This window comes from Meleagris gallopavo, chromosome 13 (assembly GCF_905368555.1).
Source record: "Meleagris gallopavo chromosome 13, MGAL_WU_HG_1.1, whole genome shotgun sequence".
NCBI lineage: Eukaryota > Metazoa > Chordata > Aves > Galliformes > Phasianidae > Meleagris > Meleagris gallopavo.
In genome coordinates, this window is record NC_139416.1 from 13,573,788 (window position 1) to 13,600,015 (window position 26,228).

The following is a 26,228-nucleotide window of genomic DNA, read 5'->3' on the forward strand; positions in this document are numbered from 1 at the left end:
ACAATATTGCTGATCTACCTCTTATTTCATCATGGGACTGCAGGACTGCAGCACAACCTGAACGCGATGTGACTTATGAGTGAAATGGTAGTCTGACCTGAGGGCCAAAGAGTTTGCAAAACACCAAAGCATTCATTATGGCACAGTAATGGTTACAAATTTTAGGTTCTCTCGAGGTTTTGAAATGCAGTGCTGATCTTTCTGTGATTTTTGCTGTCATTTGTGAATCTCTTTGAGGACACCTGGCTCGTTATCTCTAGGTTGATTTCTCACTGGCTGTTTCTACCAGGAGTGGATGACTTTCACCTCTCATGAAGATAGTCGTAGGGTTAGGATGAGAGCAGGAAAAAAGGCCTCAATGCACCCAAGAGCTAAATTTCTCAAGTTATTTCTACTATCTGTTTCTAGTCTTTCCCCTCTGCTAGTTTTCAGCTCAGGCACTTGATTGAATGTCTCTGTTAAGGAAAATCAAATAAATGATCTGTTTATAATAATGTTCTGGGCTAGGATGGATTTGGCATTAGCTGCTTTTTGTGCAGTTGGATGAGGCAGACAATCCAATCTTTCATATTAGGCTTTTGGAACTAAAAACATTGAATTGAATCTTCTCTACATTGACTAGGCACAATGTGAGGAATTATGGTTGGTATTAATCTCACTTTATTAGACAAATGACTGCCCTCCTGTGCTTGTATGCAACATGGCATTTAAATCTAGCCAGAATCAGTGTTTGACTGTTCATGAACTGCAGGATTTGGAATTTTTGAAGTAACTTGTATTTGATATTTTGGTCATCACACATTCAACTATAGCCTGCATGGTTTAATTGTGAAGGAGAGATAATATCTCAGCCCTAAACTGTCCAGAGTAGCTATTGCTGGTTGTTTTTTTTTTTTTTTTTTTTCCTTTCAATCATTGTATCATGCTCCTTTCATGATCCTCAGCATAAGAACTGTGACATGATCAAAACAGCGGGCAGAACTAAATGATAAAGTTGCAGATGAAATTTTATGTGCATCTTAGCTTTAAGTAGTGCACAGTGCAGCTTGGATTGAATTAAAGTTTTCTTCAGCCAAACAGTAAAACATCAATTTAATGTTCTCCATGTTTGAGGAAAAGAATGAGATTATCCTGAAAAAAAAACTTGGTTTACTTCAAATTAAAAAAAAAAATAAAATAAAATAGTATTTGCCAATAGCTACTACTGAGAGTTTTCTGAATTGGAAGCAGCAGTTCACAGTTATGCAACTCACAGTTATGCAGGACTTCTGTCTGTAGATTTTCACTGCTGTTTCTTTTCTATACTTTAAAATAGATATGTTTTTTTTTTGGTGGTAAGAATTGGCATATGCTAACAGTTTATTCACTTATACTGTATATAGGAATACAGAAAAGACAGTAGTTATGAATTATGATCCTCCATTTGGAACTTAGTCTCTTATTATTTCCCCAACTAGACCCGAAATGGAGAGGACCAGATTTTCAGTTGGCCTCTTTGACTGAGGCCGCAGACTCCATGAGCGCATTCATTTTTCATGCTACAACCAGAATTGTAATGAAACCTTGCAGATGCAATTAAGATTCTGAGCCTGCTAGAAATTCACCCCAGAAAGTATTCGTCTGGATCTTCATGTATGATGACTGACATATTACATGCTTCATTTTTTTTAAATTCTAAGTTAACCACAATTAAATCACAAAGGTTGTATGATAAATTCTATCTGTACCTACAAGTACATATGGAGAAATGGGATCTGTTCAGCAGATTGTTTCACAGACGATTTAAAGGGTCCAGAAAAAAAATGAATATATGTTTTAAATGAATTATTAGTGATGATTTTATGCCAATACACCTAACAGTTCTGTAGCAGAATTCTCTTTGTTAGAGACAATTGTTGCCACTGCATAATGTTATTCAAAGTGAGAATATATTTTCTAACCTGCAGAGATCTTTGAAATTTATAGACATATGTCTTGTGAATTAAAGCTAGAAACAGTTGAGCTATTAAATTTGTCTTTTGAACTCAGAATACGACTTGCATTCTAACAGTGCTGCTCAGACACAAACTTCTGGACAGCATTGTAAGTTTTGAGATATTCAAAAATATCCACGTTGAATTAAGTATGAAACATGCATAACTTGGAAGTTACTGTTGCAGACAGCATGTATCTTAAATTTAAATAAGATCAAAGTTTGACTGAATTTGAAACATTCGTAATAATATTAGAGTGAATCACTTTGTTTTCCTTATGTGGTGGTACTGTGCCTTATTAAAGCCTAGGGATTGGCTTTCTGCATAAATATCTTCTTTCTTTCCTTCCTTTTTTGTTTTTCTTTCCTTCTGTTTTTAAGCTCTTGTACACAATTACCCCATTATGGTAGCATGTGTCAAGCCATGTGCATCCAAAAACTATTTCCAGTATTTTTTTAAATTAGGAATCTTTCAAGCTTAATCCTCCCCCACTTTTACTGGAGTCCAGAGAAGAGAACATGACGTTTTCACCAGATCACCTTATCTGCTGCATTGGAACACAAGAAATATCGCCATTCTCAGAACTGTTTCTTAAAGTAAAACTCTAAATTAAAATATAGAATGGACAGCTCACTATAACATTAACTAGAAGTACATCTGCAAAAAAAAAAAAAAAAAAAAAAAAATTAAATGCTTTTGCACATTGACAACAGAAAGAATGATATGTGCTTGCACAGTTTTATGACTACAACTGGACTGCCTAAAATTTGTGAATTTGCCACTCGTCTTTGGAGGGTTATCCAGCTTTCTTCCTTAAGTTACAGTGAAAAGAGTCTCTTTCCTGCATTTGGCATCTGAAGATGTGTGGCTTTTTCTGTTTCGTTCAGTACCTGGATTGGCTGTTTTGGTTGGCTCAGACTACAACTAGCTCTAGCACTGAAAACAAAATGGAGAGTGGAAAATGAAACCAACTGCTTTTGAAGTACTTTTTGACTCCTCTTTAATGTGCAAGAAGAAACTTGAAGCTACTTTTGATAAAATCTCAGCCCCAAATTTCAGCATAATCTGTAATGCTGATTCAGTTGGTCTCAGGGAAGGCTATTTGGCTACTGTTCATCTTCAGACAGAGCAGGCAAAAACTCTCACAGACGTGCCACAAGTGTCACTGCACCATGGATCTGGACTGTAACTCTGAACTAAGAAAGAAGATCAAAACGGTGTCCTGTTAGTTACTCTAGTCAGTTGTAGATGTGGAGGTGAAGAAAGGGACAGGTCTGCAGGTATGCTCAAACACTCAAGTTACAGTGAAGGAATGAGGGAATGAATTTCCAGAGTCCAGAATTATTTATTTAAATAGGAAACTGGAACCAAAACTGTGCTCACTGGTGACTGCCCAGACCAAACTATTAGAGTCATTTCTTCTTCTATACACAGCCTGGCCCAGTAAATGTTCTGTTATTTTCTGGAAAATAATGTGGTTTGGGCAAAAGGGATGGAAAATATCCCTTTGCCACCACCTCCCAGTCCACAATCTGGTGGTTAATAAGTGCTCCTGAAAGGTAGAAGATGAAGGTTTGGAGGCTGTTGGATTGTCACACACAGCAGCATGTAATTATGCACTGGGGATGGCACTGCTACCATCATCATCAGCATTTTGTAAAAGGCTGAGCTTAGTTTAATTCCTTAGGATTTGAAAAGTGGCCTATGAGAATCTCAAAAGAAAGGAAGCAGCTTGAAACAGACCTGAAGCAGATGTTCTTGAGAAAATTTAAGATTTGCTTTGTCCTTCTAATTTCTTTTCTGACTTATTCTAGCCAGGTACATGTTGAGACTGTGAACCTCCAGTGGCTTCTGCTCAGCAAACTGGGGGTTTTGATTCCCATTTTGAGCCATGCATTCATGCCAAAGTCTAAGACAAGTCTGAGGCGGCTCATAAAATTATTTGGAGTCCACTTCTAAAAGTCTTCAAAGGCACTGCCTTTCTACAAAGTTCCAGAAGACACATCAGCAGCAAGAGGTGTTTTGAGTATCTAAGGAAGTAAAATATATATGACTTAATCTACCTAATTACAATCTATTCTGTTGCAAATAAAACAAGGAATTTGCAATGGTATAGCTTAATGGATTTTAAGAAGATTTGTGTTTAAGTGATGTTGTCTTCTAAAATTTCTGAAATATAAAGTAAATGTATTTATTCAATTGCTTAAGCATTAAAATATATTTAGTTAAAGTTTTTATATGGGAGATAATTAAAACACATGAAGGCAGAGTCTTCTGGCACTTGAGTATGAATGCTTTACTGCTGACATTAGACAGACCATGCATATGGCACATGTGTCTTAATCTTAGAACCAAAAAATTTGCGTTATACTCTGCAAAGGTTGTATTTCTTCATTAGCTGCTCCCAAGGCATCAAAAATCCCAGAGGATTTCAAAGGACATTAATTTTTATCACAACATGGAATCTTTCAAGTCTGAATGGCAGCACGCAGCTGCTGCGGGCTTGATTGCAGCTCTATATTTCTCTGGGCAAAACAGAGGAAAGAGTTGTCAGTGGCGAGTGAAATGTTCAAAATGCATAAAGTGTTTTATTGTTTAGATGATAAACTGTGGTTTCTAAGACATATTCCAAAGGGTTAGTTGTTTTCAATGGAAAATACCAGGAATATGTAATAAAACTGGTGAGTTGTAGCTTCCTTTTTTTTTTTCTTCTTTTTTTTTTTCTTTTTTTCCCCACAATCACACAATGTGTGCAAAGGAAATTTGTATCTTTAGAAGTACGTGTGAAAATAACAAATCATTCTGTGGTTACTGCAAGATAAATGTTCCTTTAAAGCTGGCTTCTGTTTATTAGTAACTGCTTGTGTATGTTTGTAAATGATGCTTTGCTATAGGGATTTTGAAAAAGATAGAGTTGTCCCTATGTGAATTGCTGAAGCAAAAGAAAATTACCAGATTCTACATATCTTTTAAGTGTCACTGATATTTAAAAAAAAATCTTTGCGAGGCGTGACAAATAGTGAAATGAGGGGCTCCTCATACTGTGCCAGATCCTGTGAAAAGGAAAAAGAGAATGCAGGATGGAAATACTGAAAGGTTGAACAGATACAGAAATTAAGTTTCACAGCCTGGTTTGGTCCCCTTTCTACCCTGCCCTGTCACCAGGAACTTCTAAATCCAATGTATTGAGGCATTTGCAGAACTAGCAAAGATGCAATATTTTGACAATGGAAAATGTGTTTTTTGGGTGGATTTTGGTGTGAAATGCAGTCCTGAGGAGGCACTGGGGTTAGGGACGAACAGCACTTTTTCATACCAATTCCGTGAGTGCAGCATTTGCTGTCAGAGATAATTTAGGGATAGATTAGAGCTGTGCAGAAGGAAATTCACAGCTGTGGATAATAGGCCCCAAAAAGGCAAAAGTATCCTTGGTATGAATGCTGTGGAAGAAGGAAACCCCCTGCGTGCTCACGAAATATAATTCTTCCTTCTTAATAAGAGGTGAAGTATATCTGAACAGGAAGAGAAGACTCTAAGCTCATGGATTGAGTTCATTGATCCTTATTCAGAGGTTTGCTTCTTCATACCTTCAGGAAAATGACAGAGGAGCAATAGCATATGTACAGACTGGGCTAATCCCTGGGGTGGTAGGAAGGCATCTGTCTTACACTTATCAGTTAGAAAGTAAGTATTAATCCCATTAATCTTGACCTTCATTTAAGATAAATAATTTGTTATCAAAAGACAGTGGTTTACTGATGTATGTTACGTACACCAGTAACATACATAATATATGTTAAAAAGTTCCCAATTCCTCAGATTTACAGTGTCACATACCATGCTCATGGCGTATAAAACAGCAAAATGTAGGAGATAGATCATGTCAATAACTTAAACCTCATCCCTACTTTTCTTATTTTGTGTGTAATCTGTGAAATTTATACTACAGTAAAATGTTAAAATCCCAATTTGGATCTTTTTTATGAGGAAATACCTTGGGCAGTGTAGGTTTTCCTAATGTCAGCTTGGTGGCAACATTACAAATGTTTTAGATGTTAATGTTAAAGGTGTAAATATATATATATTTTTATTGGGTCTAAATTTCTCTTCAGAAGTTCAAATTAAGATTTTTGCAATAGTGGAAATTGCTTTTGCACCTCCACTGAGTGGAAAAGTAGGGGCCTCTCCAACTTTCTCATCACATTAGAGCTAAAAGTCTTCTTCAAAGGATGATCACTTATTAATTTCTGGAAGTATATAATATGTGGCTTTTTTTTTTCTTTCGTGTATGTTTAAGAAAAATAATACAGGGAAAACCAGGACTAATGGATGTTTTCTGTTTAGATCTAAATCTACTGAGACCTTTTTTCCCTCTCCAAACTTTATGAAATTGTGCACTCAAGATTTTATAGAGGTAATTAATAATGATTGAAAGATGGCTGACCTATATGGCAGTATGTAGATGATATTTTGTGAACATGCAAGAGCAGCTGCTCGTAATTCCCATGTATTAGATATGAAGAGAGAAGCAGAACAATTTCAGTCCATTCCCATTAATCTCTTGGAAATGGGGCAGAAGTATTTGCTGATCAACAGAGTCAAATCCTGCAAAGAAATCCAGTTGGAAGAATTTGAGAGAATTTTACTTGCTTATAGCTAGAGGTCATCCATCAGGGCTCAAAGTCCTGCTCTAAGTCCTGTGTTAGTAGCTTGACTTAAAATGAAGCCTGTCTGACAAGGATCCACTATTCCGTCAGCTGACAGGTGGCAACAGAAGCTATTTTTGGTATCTTTTCAGTCAGTGCTCTCAGGAAAGGGGATGTTAATGCATTGAGCATTCATTTTCAAAATTTATATAGTTAAGAGGTGCTTTTTTGTTGTGTTTAGGTTTTCATCGAAGTGGTAAATATTTTTGAGTGGATGTTAGATCATGCATGGTGCCAAGATCTCCTGCTGCTCTTTGACTTTTAGGCTTTTCCTTGTCGCTCAGTTTCCCATCGTTCCTTCTTGTATGATTGACAGAAATTTCTGGAGATGATTTTTTAACTCATTTTTGTTTTGTTTTGTTTTCTGGGCAGCCATATGACTGCATTTTGGTTATCCTTTTTTTGTGAATATAGACATTTCCTCACAGAAGTACTAGCATTTTCTAGCTCTGCAAGGAAGCAACCTGGGTGTTCAGAGTTATGGGATGGAAAAATGTGGTGGGCTGTGACTTTGCTTCTTTATGGAAGAGAAGTCACATCTCTCTGCCTTCTTTACTGGCCGTGACATAGGTCTACAGTTGCTTATGGGACTTGGGGGATATGGTAAAACCTTTTCTGTTGAATTTCAGTGTAATTCCAAACAGTGTGAACTTTTCAAATCACTTGAGAAGTGCCCCAGATGGTGTGACATTCTGCTTCATGGGAAGATTTGAAAGTATTCCCTTTGCATAATTTCTGGTTAACTATTTCATTGCATTTGCAATGGGAGAACACCAAAGCCATGAACTCTGTTGACATTTTGGCGGTGTTTGTTTAACCTCCTAGTGCACAGGCTACATTTGTTGAAAAATATTATTCTTACCTTTGCAAATCATTGGTAATTAATTCCCTTGGAAATATCTACTGCTGCACATAGCCAGGCTTGGGAGTCTGCTGGCAGATCATAGTTTAACATCAGGTGCTAACCCAATTGATTATTACATTTTGTAACTAACTGATTTATAGCAGCAACTTCATTTCTGTATCTCTAATGTGTTAACTTCTTGTATTTTAAAATAATGCAGAGCAGTTGGATTACTTTGTAGCTTCTAATGGTGAATTTAGCACAGCATGCAAGATCTGGATGACTTGCCTGATACTAGGCTTAGTGATGTGTCACAGGCTTGTGAAGTGCACAAGATATTCAGTGTTTTTTAACTGAGATATTCACAATTAAAAATGTCCTTATTAATTCTACATGCTTTTTAACTTTCAGTAAATTGTAGCTACAATTACCAACGCAATGAGAGTTTTCTACAGTTGCTGCATAGCTTGCAGTTTAAACAGTATATTCTCTAGTCTCGGTCATGCTGTGAATGAGAAGAAACAGTGACTACATGCTATGGTGCAGCAGCTTATGTTCAACTCCCAGTACATACTTAAATTGTAATGGTAGAACACATTAGCTCACTTGGTGTGATGTAAGTCACTGACTGAAGACATTTTAAGGAGACATAAGGGTAAATTTGCAAAACACTCTGGAAGGTTTTAACTACACAGAGTTTCCAGAAAGATCAAGTAGGCGTCATGGTTAAAGGGAACACACTTGGTAATGTCAATACTAAGAAAATTTTCCATTGCTGATGACATGTTTTTGTTAGTCTTAGTTGTTTGTAATTCTACATCAAAGGCACTACTTGAAACCAAGGAGAGTTTTTTTTCTTTTTTTTTTTTTTTCCTTTGGGCTCAGGAGGGAGCCTAATGTAGATCACAGCAGTGTTTTTAATGAACTTGTGAAATCAAGGTCATAGTCCTGCTATCACTTAAAAATACTCCTGTCATAAAGCAAAGCTGAAGTGCCAGATGTGTGGTGTGAATTGTCAAGTATCTTAAGAATTTTGTTCCTGCATAATGATACGTTCAGCGATACAGAGCTCTGCACCACTGAGATTAGAATCTGTCATCTGTGGCTGAAATTCATAACCATGTTATGACTGTTACAAAGGTAATGTGAAATAGCTATGTAATCTCATTCCATTCCTGGTGTGTGAATGTCCAGATCACAAAAACTTAGGTGACAATTTTCAGTAATTGGACCTTTGCTAGCAGTGAGATACTGATAGCTTTGTATAGATGGATCCAGACCTGAGAGGTGGTTCTTTCTGAGCTGAGATGATGCACAGCAGCAGTAGCTGCTGGTACAGCCCTTCAGGTTTATTTTCTTGATGTTTACTAGAGAAACCACTTTTAAAAACACTAACACTGATTACAAATATAGGTATTACTTTTTCATTAGCATACTTATTTAAAATGTCTCTGTATTCATTTTTATATTTCTTCACAGATTTTTAATAGGATAGTGTAAGTATTTTTAACTTTACAGTCTCTTTAAATCTCATTACCTTTATTAAAAAAAAATAGAACAAAATATTATTCAGAAAATAAAAAGCTCACTACTGAGGCATAATTTTATTTCTTTTATAAGACCCTATTTAATACACTTACAGTTTAATAGTGACTACCGTTTATAGTTTTATAATTTTAGAATCCTCTTTTTAATTGATTGAGCTGAGAGATTTAGGTATAGAGCGCATATTTTGCCTCTGGTAGTTACTGTGTAATTAGTATTAATGAAGGGTATTACAACCTGGATAGGTGGAATATACCACTGCTTCATTTGTGGGTCCTTTCTGTCTAACCGTGGTCTGTTATTTCATACTCTGTATAACAATTATCACATAAAGTTAAAATCTTTCTATACAAATGTGCCACATTTTCTTTCTCAGGAAATGATGATGGCATCTTCTATACTACTACAGTACTCACGTGCCCCAGTTCTCAAAGAGGAGGTTCATATACCAAAAACAGCATCTAAGCTGGAGAAACTTGTTCCTTTTCCCAGGAGAGTTACGAATCAGTAAATTAATTCTTGCCAGAACTTTTCATAAACTTTCAGAAGAGATGATGAATCATCCCAAGTTTCCCCACGTGCTTTCTCTATCTTCATGAGTCTTTGTTTTCCTCTTGGCAGATGGATCTTGAACACGCAAGATGAACTTGAGTTTAAAGAATTCTGATAAAATACGCCTCAAAGGGTTGGATATCTTTTTTAAAACATGGTCTTTTATACCCCAGAAATAGCCTGATCGCGCAGTGTTGAGTGAGACAGCAAAAGCAACACCTTTGTGCAAAGTGGTTTGAGCAGAAAGGGAGAACCTTGCCTTTAAAAGGACAGTCCCCCTTTATCTTCAGTTTGTTTTGCAGACGCAGCATGTATAGGAAGCCATTACATGTATCACTGCCCAAAAGGAAAACCAGAAATTCAGCACTTCAGAAAACAAGCTCCCAAAACACAAAGATGTTTCAGCCTGCATCTGAAGCTTTCTGTTATTTTTTTTTTTCCGAAATTGGCACAAGTACAGATATTAGATTCCTAACTTCTTTTAAAACCAGATGGTAACTTCCAAACAAGGTCACAGTTGAAATTCAGTTTAATAAAGACATGTAGTTTTCTGCTTTTGTCAGTGATTACGCACAGATCTCAGCATTCGGCTAAGGTGTGCATGATTCTGCTGGAAATGTTTTTGAAATCTGGACTATCAAAATCAGGGCTTTTAAACGTGCCTGAAGGATCCTAGATTCAGTCAGGTCTGTTTGGCAGTCTGTGCCTTTATTTTTCATCTTTTTCACAATTCCTTTTGCAGGTGTTCAGAGCAGAGGTTTGTACCCTGTTTAACCGTTAAGGAGAAGATCTGATGCTGGATCTCCTCTTTTCTACATGAAGGGCTGTGAGGAGTGCTTGAACTGAGGGCAAGCGGCTGCTTTTCCTAGCTGCGCTTCATTTCTTGTCTTTAAACATAGGGTTTATGTTGGGTGGTTGATTTTGCGTTTGTCACAGGATTTCGTCCATTGCAGTGAAGATGAAATAAGCTGGAACAGGCTACCCAAACAAATGCAATGATATTAATGTTTTGGTGTTAGGGTTGCACTTCTCTAGAGAGTTTTAACCCTTAGTACTTTAAATTCTTCAAGGCCTCTTCACATCCTGGTCTGCAATGCCGCAATATTTGGTGCTCCATGGAGTTTGACAGAGGATGGCCTGGAGTCCACCTTCCAGGTGAACCACTTGGGGCACTTCTATCTCGTCCAGCTGCTGGAGGACGTCCTGCGCCGCTCCTCCCCTGCCAGGGTGGTGGTCGTGTCCTCAGAGTCACACAGGTTGGTAACCTTACGCTGTGGTTTGGGTTTAGCTGAGATCTGCCATCCTTAAAGCAGAAATGGTGATGGCAGAGCTGTGTAAGTTCTTAAAAAAGAAAGGCCCCGGTCTAAAGCATTTGTTGTTTGAATAATCTCTTTAAAAACAGCATTGCCAATGTCTGTGGATGTTGCTACATTGCCATATGTAAAGCGTGTTCTAGTTTGTAGGTATTTTTTGATCATTCTTTGTATGAATGCAGATTTTCACCGCATATCAGACCACTTATTGATTTCGCTACGAGATGGAATAATAATTGATTAAATCTGAATGGCATGACCTATATTGATTTGTCATTCAACTACTTCAACATCTTACCAAGAAGAATGTGCAGTTATTTTAGTAGGAGAAACAATGCAATTAAAAACTACTAGATGAAATCCAATTGTTTTATAATGAGAAATTAGGGAATTCAATGCAGACATTAGCTGTATAATGTAACTGGGAAATAGTATAGTTAATACACATTAGAACACTGGCCATGCTTCTTTTGGTGAAAGTTTTAATTAAAATATTAGATGCTCATATTTCCTACTGTCATGAGAAGTGCAAAACAGATGTGATGAGGTTTGCCTTATTTCAGTTGTGCTGGAAGTGTTTGTTTTAATAACTGGGAAGAAAGTTTTGATATAAGTTAGAGAATTAGAGAGTTCCTTACGCAAAATGGAGGCCCCAGTTCTGAATTTTAGAGAGTGCAAACCTCTTACTGGCTTCTGATTTAGTTCCGGGACTCTAAAATTAGACCTATAATGTCTAGCTTTAAACATTGTCGTTGATTGCTGTTTCACTTCTGCTCATGTGTAACATCTTTAGCAAACCCAATGAAAGAATGTGTGAGCGGTGGTTTTTTTTTGTTTGTTTTGTTTTGTTTTGTTTTTTTCCTCTTTCCCTGCCTTCATATTTCTGAAATGTTTTAGTGACCCAGCATGAAGCTTATTTTTTTAATCATGTTTCCATAAAATGCAACCCAGGGGACCTGGTAGAGAGAGACCAGCCAAGGGTCAGGCTGAAACCTTTATCACTTCCAAACACAGGGGCTTATGGTATAAATGACACACTGCAGATAGATTTACTTTTACCATTTTAAATTTATGATGGCTGAAATGAAAGAAGCAATAGAAAATGCCAGTAATAATCCTCCCCGGTGTTAAAAGACATGAAATGTCTAGTAATTAGGTGGTAACAAAATCTGGACATCCTTATCTTTGCAAATCACACCAGGTCTGTGAAAGCAAGTAGCAGAGTCGTGTTAGGAGTAAGGGAGGCTACTGCAGGGCAGGCAAGATAGCTCCAGAAATAAATCTGCCAAGTCCAATCAGTTGCCAGATGTGGATGGCACAATGGGATACGTATAAATGAGCTGTTATTTAATGGGAGATTATGTTGAATTGTCAGCTGCTTGTTCCCCTTTGTAAGTTTGTGTCTGATGGTATTTTAAATGACATCTTTGTTTTTCACTGTATTAAGTGTTATGTATAACTAGAGCTTACAGCTCTGAACAGCTTTATCTGTTTTTTTCAAAAGCATTTTTTGAAGTGTTCATTGCTAATTTCATGAGGTCAGTCGAGGTTTATAGAAGCCAGTCAAAAAATAAGCAACAACCTATGCTTGAGTAAAATAATAAACACATCTACTTGATTTTCCCCCTTCCTCCAATTCATGTCATATCTTAGCATTTAAAATGATTGTTGTAAATAACTCTGGTTTTGTCCCTAATCAGTTTAATGGCAAGAAGTTGATGTAAGGAGTTAGTTTAGACATTAGGTATTATTGGATAGTAGTACTTTCTGACCTACTTGAGAACTCTGTGCCTTAAACTATGTTGTAAAACAGAAGTGTTGGTATCTAATTACTTCCATAAACCTTGGCTAGATCTTTTAGCTGGAGTCAAGACCCCCTGTTAGGGGAAAAATAAAGTCCCATGTTTGTGGAAAATATTATACTAGACTGCTCCAAGGCAAGATATTTATTTGCCTCTCTGGCTCCTCATTCTTTTCACTTATCTGGATTCAACACAAATGAAATCTATTTAAATTAAGCTTCTAAGCACATCATATGAAAATCAGAATAATAAGTAGGTTGACTTTCCTTCTGTCTTTATTTCTGTAGTTAATTTGATTGTACAGTCCTTATCCTACTGAATTCAATGAGATTGCTGACATAAGTAAGATTGACTCACTTGAAGGATGGGACTCAAATTATGCCCGTGTGTTTCCACTGTACAGTATACAATAAGTATTAAGTATTTTATTTATAGATATTTTTGGTGTCCTAAGTGGTTACTTGAGGAATGAATATAGGAAATTCCTCCCAGAATAGCCCTGTTAATTTCAGAGATGTCTGTTATCTAACTGAAAATTATGAAAGATAATTTTTTTTTTTTGTTTAAATTGAAGGGCCTATTCTGCAAGATATAGGACATTCTGGGTACCTCTTGAGTTCAAATACTGCAGTTGCTTTTCTCTAAATGTATTATAATCCTGCTCTCAAAATGGAAGTAGAAATTCCAGCTGATCTATTCATTTCTGGATATGAGATGCAAAATTAGTAAAGATATTTTAAAACATTTTTCTAGTGTGTACTATAATTATGTTTATCCCTGTTCTCCCTGGCTGATTCTGAAAACCCAGTATTAAAAAGAGCTTGCTAAATCTGTTTTATTTTTAGTAGCTCTTCTGGGTGGAACATGAGTCTGTAGCTAAATATAGTATTATTTTCTAATACTAAGATAACCTAGTAAATTGATACATCAAAATTGTAAGAATTGGAAAATATGCTATACAAAAAATTCCTTTTCTTCATCTAAAAGTCTTTAGAACATTCCCTACTTTGTATTAAAAAAAAAAAAAAATAGAAAAAGAAAAAGAAACAAACAGCTGGTGTTTAATGACTCTGTCAGACCCAATTAAAAAACATCAACTAGTTACTTTGATTTGTGTTCAGCCATGCCATGGGTATACTTAAAAACATTATACTCTGCCAGAACTCATTTTGGCTTTGTTTACGTTTGTCTTTTAAACATATAAGACTATTGATGGCAAGTTGCCAAGGTTATAACCCCTTTATATTCATCAATTTTTAATCTAAAAAAGAGTCTAAGAGGTAGTGAGACTCATCCATAGTTACTTGAACACTTAAATGAAAGTGTTCAGTATATGATGAAATAATCAGGGGAATGGATTAAATGAAAGGATGCTATTTTTCTCTGCTTCCATTTTATTCTGCATTAATTCCTGCACGTTAATTGTGCTTTTGTGGAACTATGGCAAATTTTCTATTTTTGATTTAAATGAATGTAATTCATAAGTTCATACAACGCTTTTAAATCATTAAAGCCTTTTTTTTCTAACTTTTTTTTTACTTATTATTTGTGTCTGCTAATTATTCAATAATTTTACTGCTGTATATATGGGACCTATTCCTCGGCCTTGAGCAATTTCCAGTAGATACTTGCAATTGCCAAATAAGCTGATGTTTTATTTTGGTTCTGGCCAAGTTCTACTCGGTTATCTACGTTTTTTGTTGTTCTTAATGAGAGCAGAATTAACTCTGGGGTATCTAAGGTACATTTACTGTTTTTCAGATTTACAGATATTAAAGACTCCTCTGGAAAACTTGATTTCAGCCTGCTTTCTCCATCTAGGAAGGAGTACTGGGCTATGTTGGCCTACAATCGTTCCAAACTTTGCAATATACTGTTCTCCAACGAGCTGAACCGACGCCTTTCTCCCCATGGGGTGACATCTAACTCAGTCCATCCTGGAAATATGATTTACTCCTCTATTCATCGTAACTGGTGGGTGTATACCCTGCTGTTTACCTTGGCTCGACCTTTCACCAAATCCATGGTAAGTGAATGACTTAACAGTATTTTACACATCTTCAATTTTCAAATCAGGGGAGTAAAGTTATAAAATTCCAGATGTATGTATTTGCTTTGACCTTTTGCCTTTTATAACTACAACCTTGATTTTAATGACAAACATAATGTCAAGATCATGAGTGGTCTAGTAAAGGTTACTTCAACCATTTTAGATTAAATTTGTCAATCTGCTGTAAAGGTGGATTGAGTGACTCTCATTTTTGAATATATGATTTTCACTTACTCTGACTAAGGTATTTGTATATTTTAGGTGTGGGATAGTTCAGAGTCATTTCTCTGTTCAGTATATGTAAAACATCAAAAACTTCTTTGGTTTTTAAGTGGAATATGCTTGACTGCATTTTTTATGTAAACAGATGTCCTAGTTAGAAAAGATACTACAGACATTATTAATGGCTGAACGAAAGTGCTTTCAGTGGTAAAAGCACCTTCATTCATATTTAAAAATAACAACAATGATTTTTTTGATTCTTTTAAAGCACTAAAGGCAGTGGGGGTTTTTCCTTTGTCTTCACACTGGTCTTTGGATTGGGACAGTAATGCGATGAAAGGCTGTGTTATTCTTTCATAGCCAACATTATGGAGCTTCATTATATAAAACATTTCAGCATCTGCAGTGCTTGGAGGAGGTTATTCTTATCTCTTGATCCTCTGACACAGGATACTTTTGAAGGAGTCCAAAAATGACTTTTACTTCATTGAGAACTGGCTTCTTTTTAACATTGTTGACTGTTTCTTATCCGTTTTTATTTTCATGGCAAAGAATGGTATTCCCAAAAAGGGAACAAGGGGAGGGGGGTCTCCCTTGACTATTTGCTGCTAGGACTCCGGGAAATTAAAAAAAACTTAATGTCTATGCAGAATGTAGCTAGCCATGGCAATTTGGTCAGGCCAAATAAGGTCCCTTTTACAGAGGACTTAATGACCAATACAGGTAGTTGTTTTGTAATGTCTACTATGTCCTGAGCTAATGATAGAAGCCAAATTAATTGCTTTTATTTAAAAGAGAGCAGAACACAGAAGCAATTGTTGCTGCTTGATCTTACCTCTAGAAGTGGAGCAGACGATCTTAAATTTTAGTGAGTTAATGTAAGTGGAAAACACAGAGTACTTAAAACTCTGGCTATGTGTCCAAAAATGAACAGCTTTTTGAACAATACTGGATTTTCAGTAACGCTAATGGAACAAAACTATAAACACCCTTTCAAGCATGGATGTACTGACAGTGAGGCAGTCAGAAGAGTCTTCGCACTTCTTTCCTCAACCTGCAGTTTGCAGCCAGTATGCAAAACCTATTTATGTCTGTGAGTTTGGTAAGTGAGCATTTTGGCATCTTGAGACAAGTAATAATGTTTTTCAATAGTATGTTTTGTGACCAAAACCTTTAACACTATGTCTTTGCTGAATTAAGGATAGTTTATAAAACAAATTCTTTAAGTTCTACTGAGAATGGATTAATGTATGGTATTACCATCCAGTGAGAAGGATCCAGTCTGTGGAGCTTTTATGAACTGTTAGTTTTATTTCCTCTGACATACTTTCACAGAGGAACTTCTTGTGTTTGTTGCTTATGTAAAACTTATCCTCTAGGGATCAAAATAAAACACTGATGTTTATTTTGAAGTCTTTACATTGATAGATTTTTTGATAGTGTCTTTTTATTTATGAGTGGTATGTAGAAGAGAATACAAAATACAACAAAATACAACAAAAGATATCTGCACTGAAGAACAGTGCACTCTGTTCTAAGCCTGATTGCTTTAGTAAGTCCTTTGGTGGAGAACGACAGTAGAACAAGGGGCAGCGGGCTGAAACTGGAACGCAGGAGGTTCCATACTAACACAAAAGAACTTCTTTACTGTTGGAGTGACAGAGCACTGGAACAGGCTGCCCAGAGAGGAGTCTCTTTCTCTGGAGATAATTAAGACCCACCTGACTGCCTACCTGTGTGACCTGCTGTAGGGAACCTGCTTTAGCAGGGAGGTTGGCACAGTGACCTTTAGGGGTCCTTTCCAACCCCTACAGTTCTGTGATTTTGTGTTTGTACATAATTCACAGACCATTTGAGTGTTGTGATGATAGATATAGATGAGGGTATGCATCAGTCTTGTAAGTCTTTGTGCTATTAATTTCTATATATTAATTTATATCACGAATTTTATTGCTAACTTTGCTGAGGGCTTCCCCTCAGTGTTTGTGAGGCATCTCACCCCATAGTTTAGGTGAGCTTTGTGGTCAGAATAGTTATCTTAGAGCTTGAAGCTGCAATCCTGAGGTTATGAACTGTATATTCTTGTGATTTGCAACGATGTCTGCATTGGACAGTGCAGAATGATGCAGCAACATTTAAAGAAGTTACTACTGAGTTGAGTCCAAACCAGGAACTGGGAGATCCGTATCTGTGTGGAAAAAAGGTAAGGTTTTTTCAGCTCAGGAAGGTGACCCTTGCACATATTTCTATGCCAGTTTTGTGCTCTCAGCCAATAACTTTACTGCATTGTTGTGGCATTTGGAGAGCCTAACCCTGCTAGAGCCAGTGTGAAGTTCTTTGTGAACTATACAGTCTCCTGGACTTTGTGCAGATACATTCACACACACATATATATGCAAATGTATGCACATACACACGTGCATGCTGACTGGAGTTGCGTGTAGCAAATTTTAATTGTGGTGTTTTACAACTATTTTTGTAGTAAAAGTTGTTAATAAAAAATAATTAGATCTTTAATCTGTATTTCACAAAGATGGATTTACTACATTTTGTGAGAGTGATGGATTATTAGATTAATGCACATAGTTACAACTCTTTTGGAAATGAAATTACAGGAGAAAATTAGGAAACACATTTGATTCCCTACTAGTTTATTCAGAAAATCTAATTCTTATGTTCTGCCCTGGCTCTAAGCTGCTACGGAGAGCATTAGATTTTTGTGCCTGTGACTTGGTTTTCATTCTTTTCTATGGCTCTTATAAAATTTTCTGTATGAAATTTTTCTACTACAAATCGTAGCAGTTCAGTAATAGTTTTATTTCCAAGGGTGATCAAGTATACTGTATGTATCTAAAAACATTGTTTTAATTGTAGTTGTTCCCTTTTTGAATGTTGAATAGCTCCACGTTGGTTTCCAGAGATGTAATATTTTCTTCAGAAATGCATGCTTTTACATAGCATGAATCTCCATTTTTGGGAGAGGTCATCCAGCCTATGTCACATGGCTCTTGGGATACTCAGTATGGCAGAATTTAGCTTAGGAACTACTGCTGGTAGCTGTTCAGCTTTAGTTGATACCCTGAGGCACTGAGATGAAATATTCTAGTGTCAAACTTTTTTTTAATCTGTTTGCTGTTACTCGGTCCAACCATGGTGACTCAGTTTCAATAATTAGGACATTTTACAAAGTCAGGCAATTTTAAGCTCCACTTAAGGAACAGTATTGCAGATCATCGTTCTTAACTCTGGACTTCCTAAAAAAAGCAAATTACTTAGATACTGACCAGTGATCAGTGATGAGTGCTGTCCCTCAGGGGGCAGTACTGAGACCAATGCTCTTTAATGTCTTCATCCACGACACTGACAGTGGGATTGAGAGCACCCTCAGCATGTCTGTTGATGATGCCAAACTGTGTGGTGTGGTCAACATGTTTGAGGGATGGGTTGCCATCCAAAGGGACCTAACAGGCTTGAGCAGTGGGTCCAGGCAAACCTTATGATGTTCAACAAATCCAAGTGCAAGCTCTTGCACCTGGGTCGTGAGAACTCTCTCAATCAGTACACTCTGAGAAATGTAATGATGGGGCACAGCCCTGCCAAAAAGGAGTACTGGTGGTTGGCAAGCTAGACATGAGCCAGGAATGTGTCTCCCTTGCCCACGGAGCCAACCATATCCTGGGCTGCATGAAAGAAAACATGGTCAGCAAGGTGAGGGAGGTGATCCTGGTCCCTTTACTCTGTGCCGGTGAGACCTCACCTGAAGTACTGCATCCAGATGTGGATCACAGTACAGGAAAGATGTGGACCTGCTGAAATGTGTCCAGAGGGGAGAGACAAAAATAAGGATGGAACACCTCCCCTCCAAGAGCAGGCTGAGAGAGATGGGGCTGTTCAGCATGGAGAAGAGAAGGCTCTGGGGAGATCTGATAGCAACCTTTCAATATCTGAAGGGAGACTATTAGAAAGAGGGGGACAGACTCTTTATCAGGGTCTGTTGTGATAGGACAAGGGGAAATGGTTTCAATTGAAAAGAGGAAAGATTTAAGTTGGATATAAGGAAAAACTTCTTCTTTGCATTAAGAGTAGCGAAGCACTGGAACACGTTATCCAGAGAGGTGGTAAATGCCTGGTCCCTGGAGACATTCAAGGTCAGGTTGAACCAGGCTCTGGTCAATCTGATGTAGCTGTTGTAGGGGAGTTGGGCCTTGTCCTTCCATGTCCTTCCAATGATTCTGTGATATGATTGGTCTTTCTCTCAAGTATGAGGCTTTTAGGTATATAATTTTAGTTGGTTCTGTTAGTGGTTCATATCATACTGAAAGAAATGCAACTTTATATTTCTAAAACTGTTTGAATGCTTATAGCTTAAAAATTATGGTTTGTTTGTGCTGCTTATAAATAACTTTTCTGTTGAATCACAGAATGCTGTCTGGGAGCTTTTGAAACATAGTACAGTATTTATATTACTGATGCATATAGGTGTAAAGGAAGTACTTATATTAAGTAGAGCACTGGAAACTGAAAGACTCTTCATCCTTCCTTCTCCCTCCCCCCCACTTTCAAGAGCTAAAATATACAAGGATTTGTTAGAACTGGAGAACAAGTATTTTTTGTAGAAAGCAATAATTGTGAATAAATTACTGTTTTATTACTATAGCAACTGCAGCTCTATTAATGTTGAAAGGATCTGTCTTTTACTTACCTCTTTATAGTTACTCAGTAAATTGGAGAAGCTTACAATATAATTAAATGTAAATTGAAACAAGCACCCACTGTAAATAACAAATTGGAAGAGAAACTCTGAAAGGAACGTACTCACAGACCATGCGGGTACTCAGTTGGTTTGATCTAAGATTTGGATTTTGTTTTCTTGTGTGGTTTTTTCCCTTCTTTTTTCCTCTCTTTCCCTTTTCCCCTTTTTCTTTCTCTTCTATTCAACAACGAGGTAGCTTCATTTGTTTTAAATTAATGCTAGTCATTCAGAGTCCATTTGATGTTTTTTTTTTTTAACTAGTTACATAGAAGAATAAAATTAATGTATCAGCTTTCAGCTTAAGCTCAGCGTTATCTAATGTCACCTGCAGATGGTTTTGTGAGTGTCCAATAGCATGTAAAATAAGCAGATTGCCATTATCACACACTTCTGATAGTCTTATGTAGAACAAAATATTTTTGTTGGCAGGTAACAGAGCAGAAAGAGTATCTTGTGCTGGAGTAGCAAGAGCTTAACAGATGTTTCAGTGAACTAAATTTTCAAATCCTTTTACATTAAGGAATGGCTGGGGTTTGTAGAAGTGCTGAGACTCTTGGGTTACATTTCCTGTTGCAGTGCAAAGCCAGCCGTTGTACTAGAATTTTAGCAGATGTGTTACGTCCTCTTAATGGTTGGGAATAAAACATTGGTCCTATTGCTGAGAGATAAATTACAACTAGAAGAGCTCAACCTGTCACCCATAACCCTCCAGTTAGCCACAGTAAGACCATTCTGCTCTTAATTTTTCAGTGTGTGAGAGACTGATACTTGATCTATACTTTGATTTCCATCTCCTCTCCCAAGGAAAGTAGCTTTTCAGAGTTAGAGTTTGTATTTAAAATGTTTGCTATTGAGAATTATAAGGAATACTATTAAGGGTCCCAAATTCCTCTGCATGTCTTAGTTGATGTAAAATAATGAGTTCTTGATGTTTGGTATTATCCCAGGAGTGTTTTAGGCAATTGGCATGTATTTCAGTGCTCATGTGGGCAGGAGGAAGCCCCCTGTGCCTACAGCCTACAGTGGTTTTACTTTTGCCATGTGTTGAAAGTGCCTAAACTTAAATTTCTTGTGATTTGCACTCACACCTAACATCGACTTAGAAATGCAATTCTGACGAGAAATGAATCTTCACCTGCATAGATGTCTTGCTTCTTCTTAATGGTCACTCACATCTGTTTGCTTTGATAGAAGCCCAAAAAAGGCCTTCTGTCTTATTGTTACTTTCCTTTCTCCTCCATTCTTCCCCGAAGAAGCTGGAATAACCCTTAAGTTTTCCCCCTTTAAGTAAGAATTTTTGCTGTCTAAAGATCTGTGTGAGCTCTGTTGAATTGATCTTGGCTTCTGTTACTGAATTCACAGCTCAGACCAAATTCTGCCCTCAGCCGTGCATGTGTGACTTCAGAAGCAGTCTTGGGCAGGGTGTTTCAGGCTAGAATTTGGCAATCGTTTCCTTTGTAGGACTTTCCTGAAAATTCATTGGGGTTTCTTAAAAAGCAACAGGCAGTTCATTTTGAGAAGACCCTCACAGTTTATATTTGATCTAAATGGCAATTTCTTTTCTCAAATGGAAGTTAGGGCAAAAGGTGAAAGAGAAAGGAAGAGTGAAGGGGACTATCTACTGAATATTAGCATCTGTGTGGAGTGTGTTATTTATTTTGAAAACATTATAAATCACATACGGAATTCTCCTGTTTTCTTGTATTGATGTCTATCTAGAGTGTAAATTTTCAACTGATTCTAAGCAACAGCTCTCTTTTTTAACACACAACTTTGTGGAGTGCGTCTTTACTAACATGGAGGGACAGATACTTTGCCAAACCTTGACAGCATATGCCTCTTTGCAGAATGTTGTATAAATTGAATGTGTAAAATTGGCTGGATGGGGTAAAAGGAAAGAAGGCAAGTGAAGAATAATTTGATTGATTGTAATAGGATGGTAAAGTAATACCCCAAAGCAGTTGTTAATCATTTTGAAAGGACAGTAAAAAATTCTTCCATGCACTTAGAATTTGTATCAAATCTAGTAATAAAATATCAAATAAACTAGCTTATTATCAAACCTACATATTTGAACTTCCTGCTAAAATAAGTGTGGCATGAAATATGAGGGTAAATTAAATTGGTCCCCCATAACTATCACCACAGGAATGGAAAGTCATTATGAAAGCCTATCCTCAAGCCAAACAGACCAGCTCAGGGTCTCTGTGTGCAGAGCAGTGCTCAGGGAAAGTGGTGGCCGAGGAATTTGCTACGTCCTGCACACCCTCAAAGCTCTTTGTGGAGCAGCTCTGTTATGTCCCAGAGTTTTGTGGGAGAAGTAAGGAATTTCTTCCTCTCTCCCCAGATCCTCGCAGAATTTCAGAATGTCCTGCCAAGTATGTGGGCTGTAAGGCAAGCACACGTTTGGTCCATAACGTTTTATATTACTCGTAATTAAATTAGAATTTGAAATTAAAAAGCATATTTTCCTATTTTCAGCCTGAAAAAACTTTCTTGAATTAGAAAGCTATATATACACCTTGTGGAATGTCTGCATGCAGGTTTGTGTTGCCCACAATTACTAATCTGTGCAACCTCACATCCAACCCCAGTCTGCTCTCTGGCTTGAAATCTGGAAAAGATTGGTCTCATAGGTAGTCAGAAACATAGAACAGAACCTCTCTTTCTGAAATCTATAGAAAGTCAATCTCACATTCAGTTAGTTATTTTTCATTTATTGATTTAGATTGTAACACTTTCTAGAAACAAACTTCCTTTCTGAAAATGGAGGGTGTCAAATTTGTGGGTGTGGTCTACTTTGCAAACAAAATTTTGAGTTCTTAACAAAAGATCCTTAAAATTCTTTTTATTTTCCTGCCGGTATGATTTGTCCGTAATTACTTTCTCATATAAAGGTCCCAGACTTTCCTTCACTGTAAGTTTTCGGCTATGTTGTTTTGTAGACTTCAAGTTCCTATTTTTCCTTACTCCTTCTCTTTTACTCACCATAACTTGAAGAGCATGCTGCAGCTGAGGTCCCGTACAGTTTCAGAGCTGTTATCCAGCATCAATCTACTCAGTATATTTGAGAAACCATAAGGAAGGAAATTTCAGTTCTGTGTGTGCAGAGGTGCTTGGGTGACAGGCAAGATGTTGCAGTTTGGCAGAAACAGCTGAACTGGACATTTAGTCTTTCTTCCCTTTAGTTTTGTATGTCATTACTGTAGAAGCTATTAGAAATTTGCCTCATTCTTGGAGCGTATTCTTGAAAACCCTTGCTGCACTCCCAAGCCCTTCAGTTGCAGTCTGTGCAGTTACTGCAGATGAAGAGACTCAATCCTGCTTGTTGCCCCAGGGTTTCTCATTCGTGTGCCTTAGCAAGGTCACTTAGACAGTTTGTTGTAAATAACGCCATAAGATCCAGACCTCTTTAGTTACTAGGTAGCACATAAATCACAGGATTATTCATTTTCTTTAATAACAAGAGAATAATAGAGATAAAATTTTTATGAATGAGGTATCTTATTAAAAGCAGAGTCAGTGCAAAGTGGTTCGTTTGTAATGATCAAATGATCTCTTGCAGATAGTCTAAAAAGTTCATAGTCTCAAACATTCTCAGCAATAAAACTTGAGCTTTTACCTGGCAATGATTTGGTAATCACTTTTTGTTTAAAAAAAAAAAAAAAAGTGGACTTTGAAAACTCATCTAAATTAATTATTTCTAACTTTTTAAATAAAAATGTACTATCTTAGTAAGTAGTTTTATCTCAACCCCTGGGTTCTAATTCAGGTGTTTTTGTTTTTTTTTATTCTCTCCCCCATCCCACTGGGAAGCAGGGGTCGTAGCCACATGCCAGGTTAAACCATTACATTCATTGCCCAGGGAGGGGTGGAGTCACTGACGCTGGAGGTGTTCAAGGAATGTTTGGATTTTGTGTTGAGGGACGTGGTTTAGTGAATACTCTTGGTGATAGGTGGATGGTTGGACTGGTTGATCTTGAAGGTCTTTTCCAACCTTGGTGATTCTGTGATTCACCTGTTGAAATTGCAGTGCTGTGAATCTCGAGACATGTAAAAAAAAAAAAAAAAAAAAAAAAAAAAGTTAATACGAGTTAAGATGTAAAAAGGCAAATTTGTGTTCCATTTAAAACTGTTATCATCTGCCATCATTGTAGAAGGAGAATGCCTTAGTGATGGAGATGTGAGGACTATTATGAGCTGGTAGCTTCAATCAGTAGTTGTGCTTCATTAGTGTGCTTTTCAATTGCTCAATTTTCATCTGCTAAATCAGGTTTCTTACTGATGTTTGTTCCAAAAGCTTTTTCACTAGTGCTTTGTTGTTGTTGTTCTTGTTTTCCCAGTATAAATCTTCAGTTTGTTGCAAAAATGAGAAATTGCATTCAAACTCTTCCTGTATCCCTAAGCTTTGAACTTGGTGCCTTCTTGTCCAGATTTTGACTTCTTATGCATCTAGGCAACAGTCATCTTTCATTTCTCCGTGGTACTAAAACTTCTAGGTAGCTCTTAAAAATAAATAAATAAATAAATAAAAGCAAAACTGATCTATGCATCTACTATTCAGAAAAACAAAGTTTTTGAGCAAAGATTAATTTTTGTCTCCTTGAACACTAAAAGTTAGACTCATGTGCCTCAATTTGAATGGTAAATGATACGTAAAACTCATTAAATTACATAATTGTGCGTTGTTAGCATGTATCGTTTTGGAAGTGTAACTCTCAGAGCAATATAAATTTGTGGATTCTAGAACGTGGTTTATCTTTCCCTACATTTGTTGAAGTTATTTATGAATGGACAGATGTTCAGGAAACCCCGAGCTTTTATTGGCTGTATTTAGAACACATGAAATACCAAGTTGTTTTAAAAAAAAACAAAACGTAGATCCTATTTTACAGAGCTATCATTTAAATAATGTTCCTTAATTGGAGGATGCAGTGCTTAGACATTACCATTTCTCTAGAACTCCTTGGATACCTGAGATACTTTACCATAACATGGGCTTTTCATTTCTCTCTCTATCACCTTTGAAGAGGTGCCATACCGCTTTAAACAGTTCACCAATCACTTTTGTATGATGGTTTCTCTTTAATCATTTACATTCAGAGAAAGTTAAATATTCCTTAGGAAGCCAAAGTAATCTAACAGAATCTATAGTGTTTGTGCAGCTGGATATCTTATTTATTTGAATTTCCCATGGAAGTCTCTTCTGACTTGAGAAAAAAGATGGAAGAGTAAACAGTAAGAGTGTCCAAGTAATCTGAGCTAGAAAGTTCCGTGTTTTAGAGCAAAGTCATTTAAAAAGTATATTTTCAAGGTCCAAAAATAATACAGTATATCAAACACAGTGTACTACATGATGTTTTTTCAGTATTTTCTCACTATTTTTACATATATATGTGTGTATATCTATGTAGGTATGTATATAAATGAGAAATACATGGGTTTTTAATATGTTTAATATTCCTGAATCAGTGAGTACGGAGTCTGTTTTCCTGAAAAATTGATTCATCTATTTGTTTTTGTTTTTTTTTATTTCTGTGTGATGTGTCATTCATCATCATGTTGGCATGCCCTGGACATAATAGCTGCATAAGTGAATTAACATTCCTGAAAACTTACTGGCAAGAAAACTATTGAAAATGTACAAATATACATGCGAGTCTATAAAAAATTTGTCCATCAAGGCTTTGGGGAGGCTGTGAAATGAGTAGTGTTTCTTATTGGTGTCAGTTTTCTCTTCAAGAGTTTATTCCAGTACGTTTGTGTTTGGATATATATATAATATATATATTTTTTCTCCTGATGTAGATGTGAGGGGAAGCGCGTAGCTTTTTTTGTGTGTGTTACAAATATGAGTGCAATAATTTTCATGGTTCTAAGGGCAAGACTTAAAAAGCAGGATGTTCCTTGGCCAGCTTGGAGCGCTGGCAAGATTCCCACATGGAGGGAAATGGTCTGTGGTTGTTGAGGCTGTTGTAGGAAGAGTGTTTTTACTTTTTCCACTGGGTGTTCACTCGTGTTTTGTAGTTCTGCACCTTTCACTGTATATCATTCTCTGAGATTTATTGAAGAGGATAGATAGTTAATCCTTTTCAAATCCTGAATGTGTTCAGGATTAGTACAAATGTTTTTTTACTTTTTCCTAGTTAAAAAAGCAGGTATGTGTTTGTAGAGAAAAGTGAACATCATACTTAGTTCAGTGTAGATATGCAAAGCAAATGATCCAGTGCACATTAGTTTAGCTATAATCTGTATGAGGATTTGTAATTAGAGAGTTTCAGAATTTACTCAGCTGTTCAAGTTTTCTTACAATATTGCAGCATTTATATTTTCCAGTTTCTCTGTTTTGCTGTCTGTAGTTGTTAGAATAGTAGCATCCATGTTGTTTTTTTTTTAATAAGGAAGATGACAGTAAATATAAACATCACAGTCAAATTCCATCCATTATTTTAGTGACAACATATTTTT

General features: G+C 36.7%; 1 protein-coding gene across 4 annotated transcripts in view; it reads left to right on the top strand.

Moving 5' to 3' along the window:
- Positions 1–26,228, top strand: part of WWOX (WW domain containing oxidoreductase) — a 470,386-nt gene that overhangs the window by 103,703 nt on the left and 340,455 nt on the right. For 3 of the 4 annotated variants that reach the window (XM_085235305.1, XM_085235308.1, XM_085235306.1), the window contains exons 7-8: positions 10,691–10,876; positions 14,497–14,761. In XM_085235305.1, the coding sequence (XP_085091431.1) occupies positions 10,691–10,876; positions 14,497–14,761 (451 nt within the window). The remainder of the gene's footprint in view (positions 1–10,690; positions 10,877–14,496; positions 14,762–26,228) is intronic. The other variant, XM_085235307.1, reaches the window with a different exon arrangement.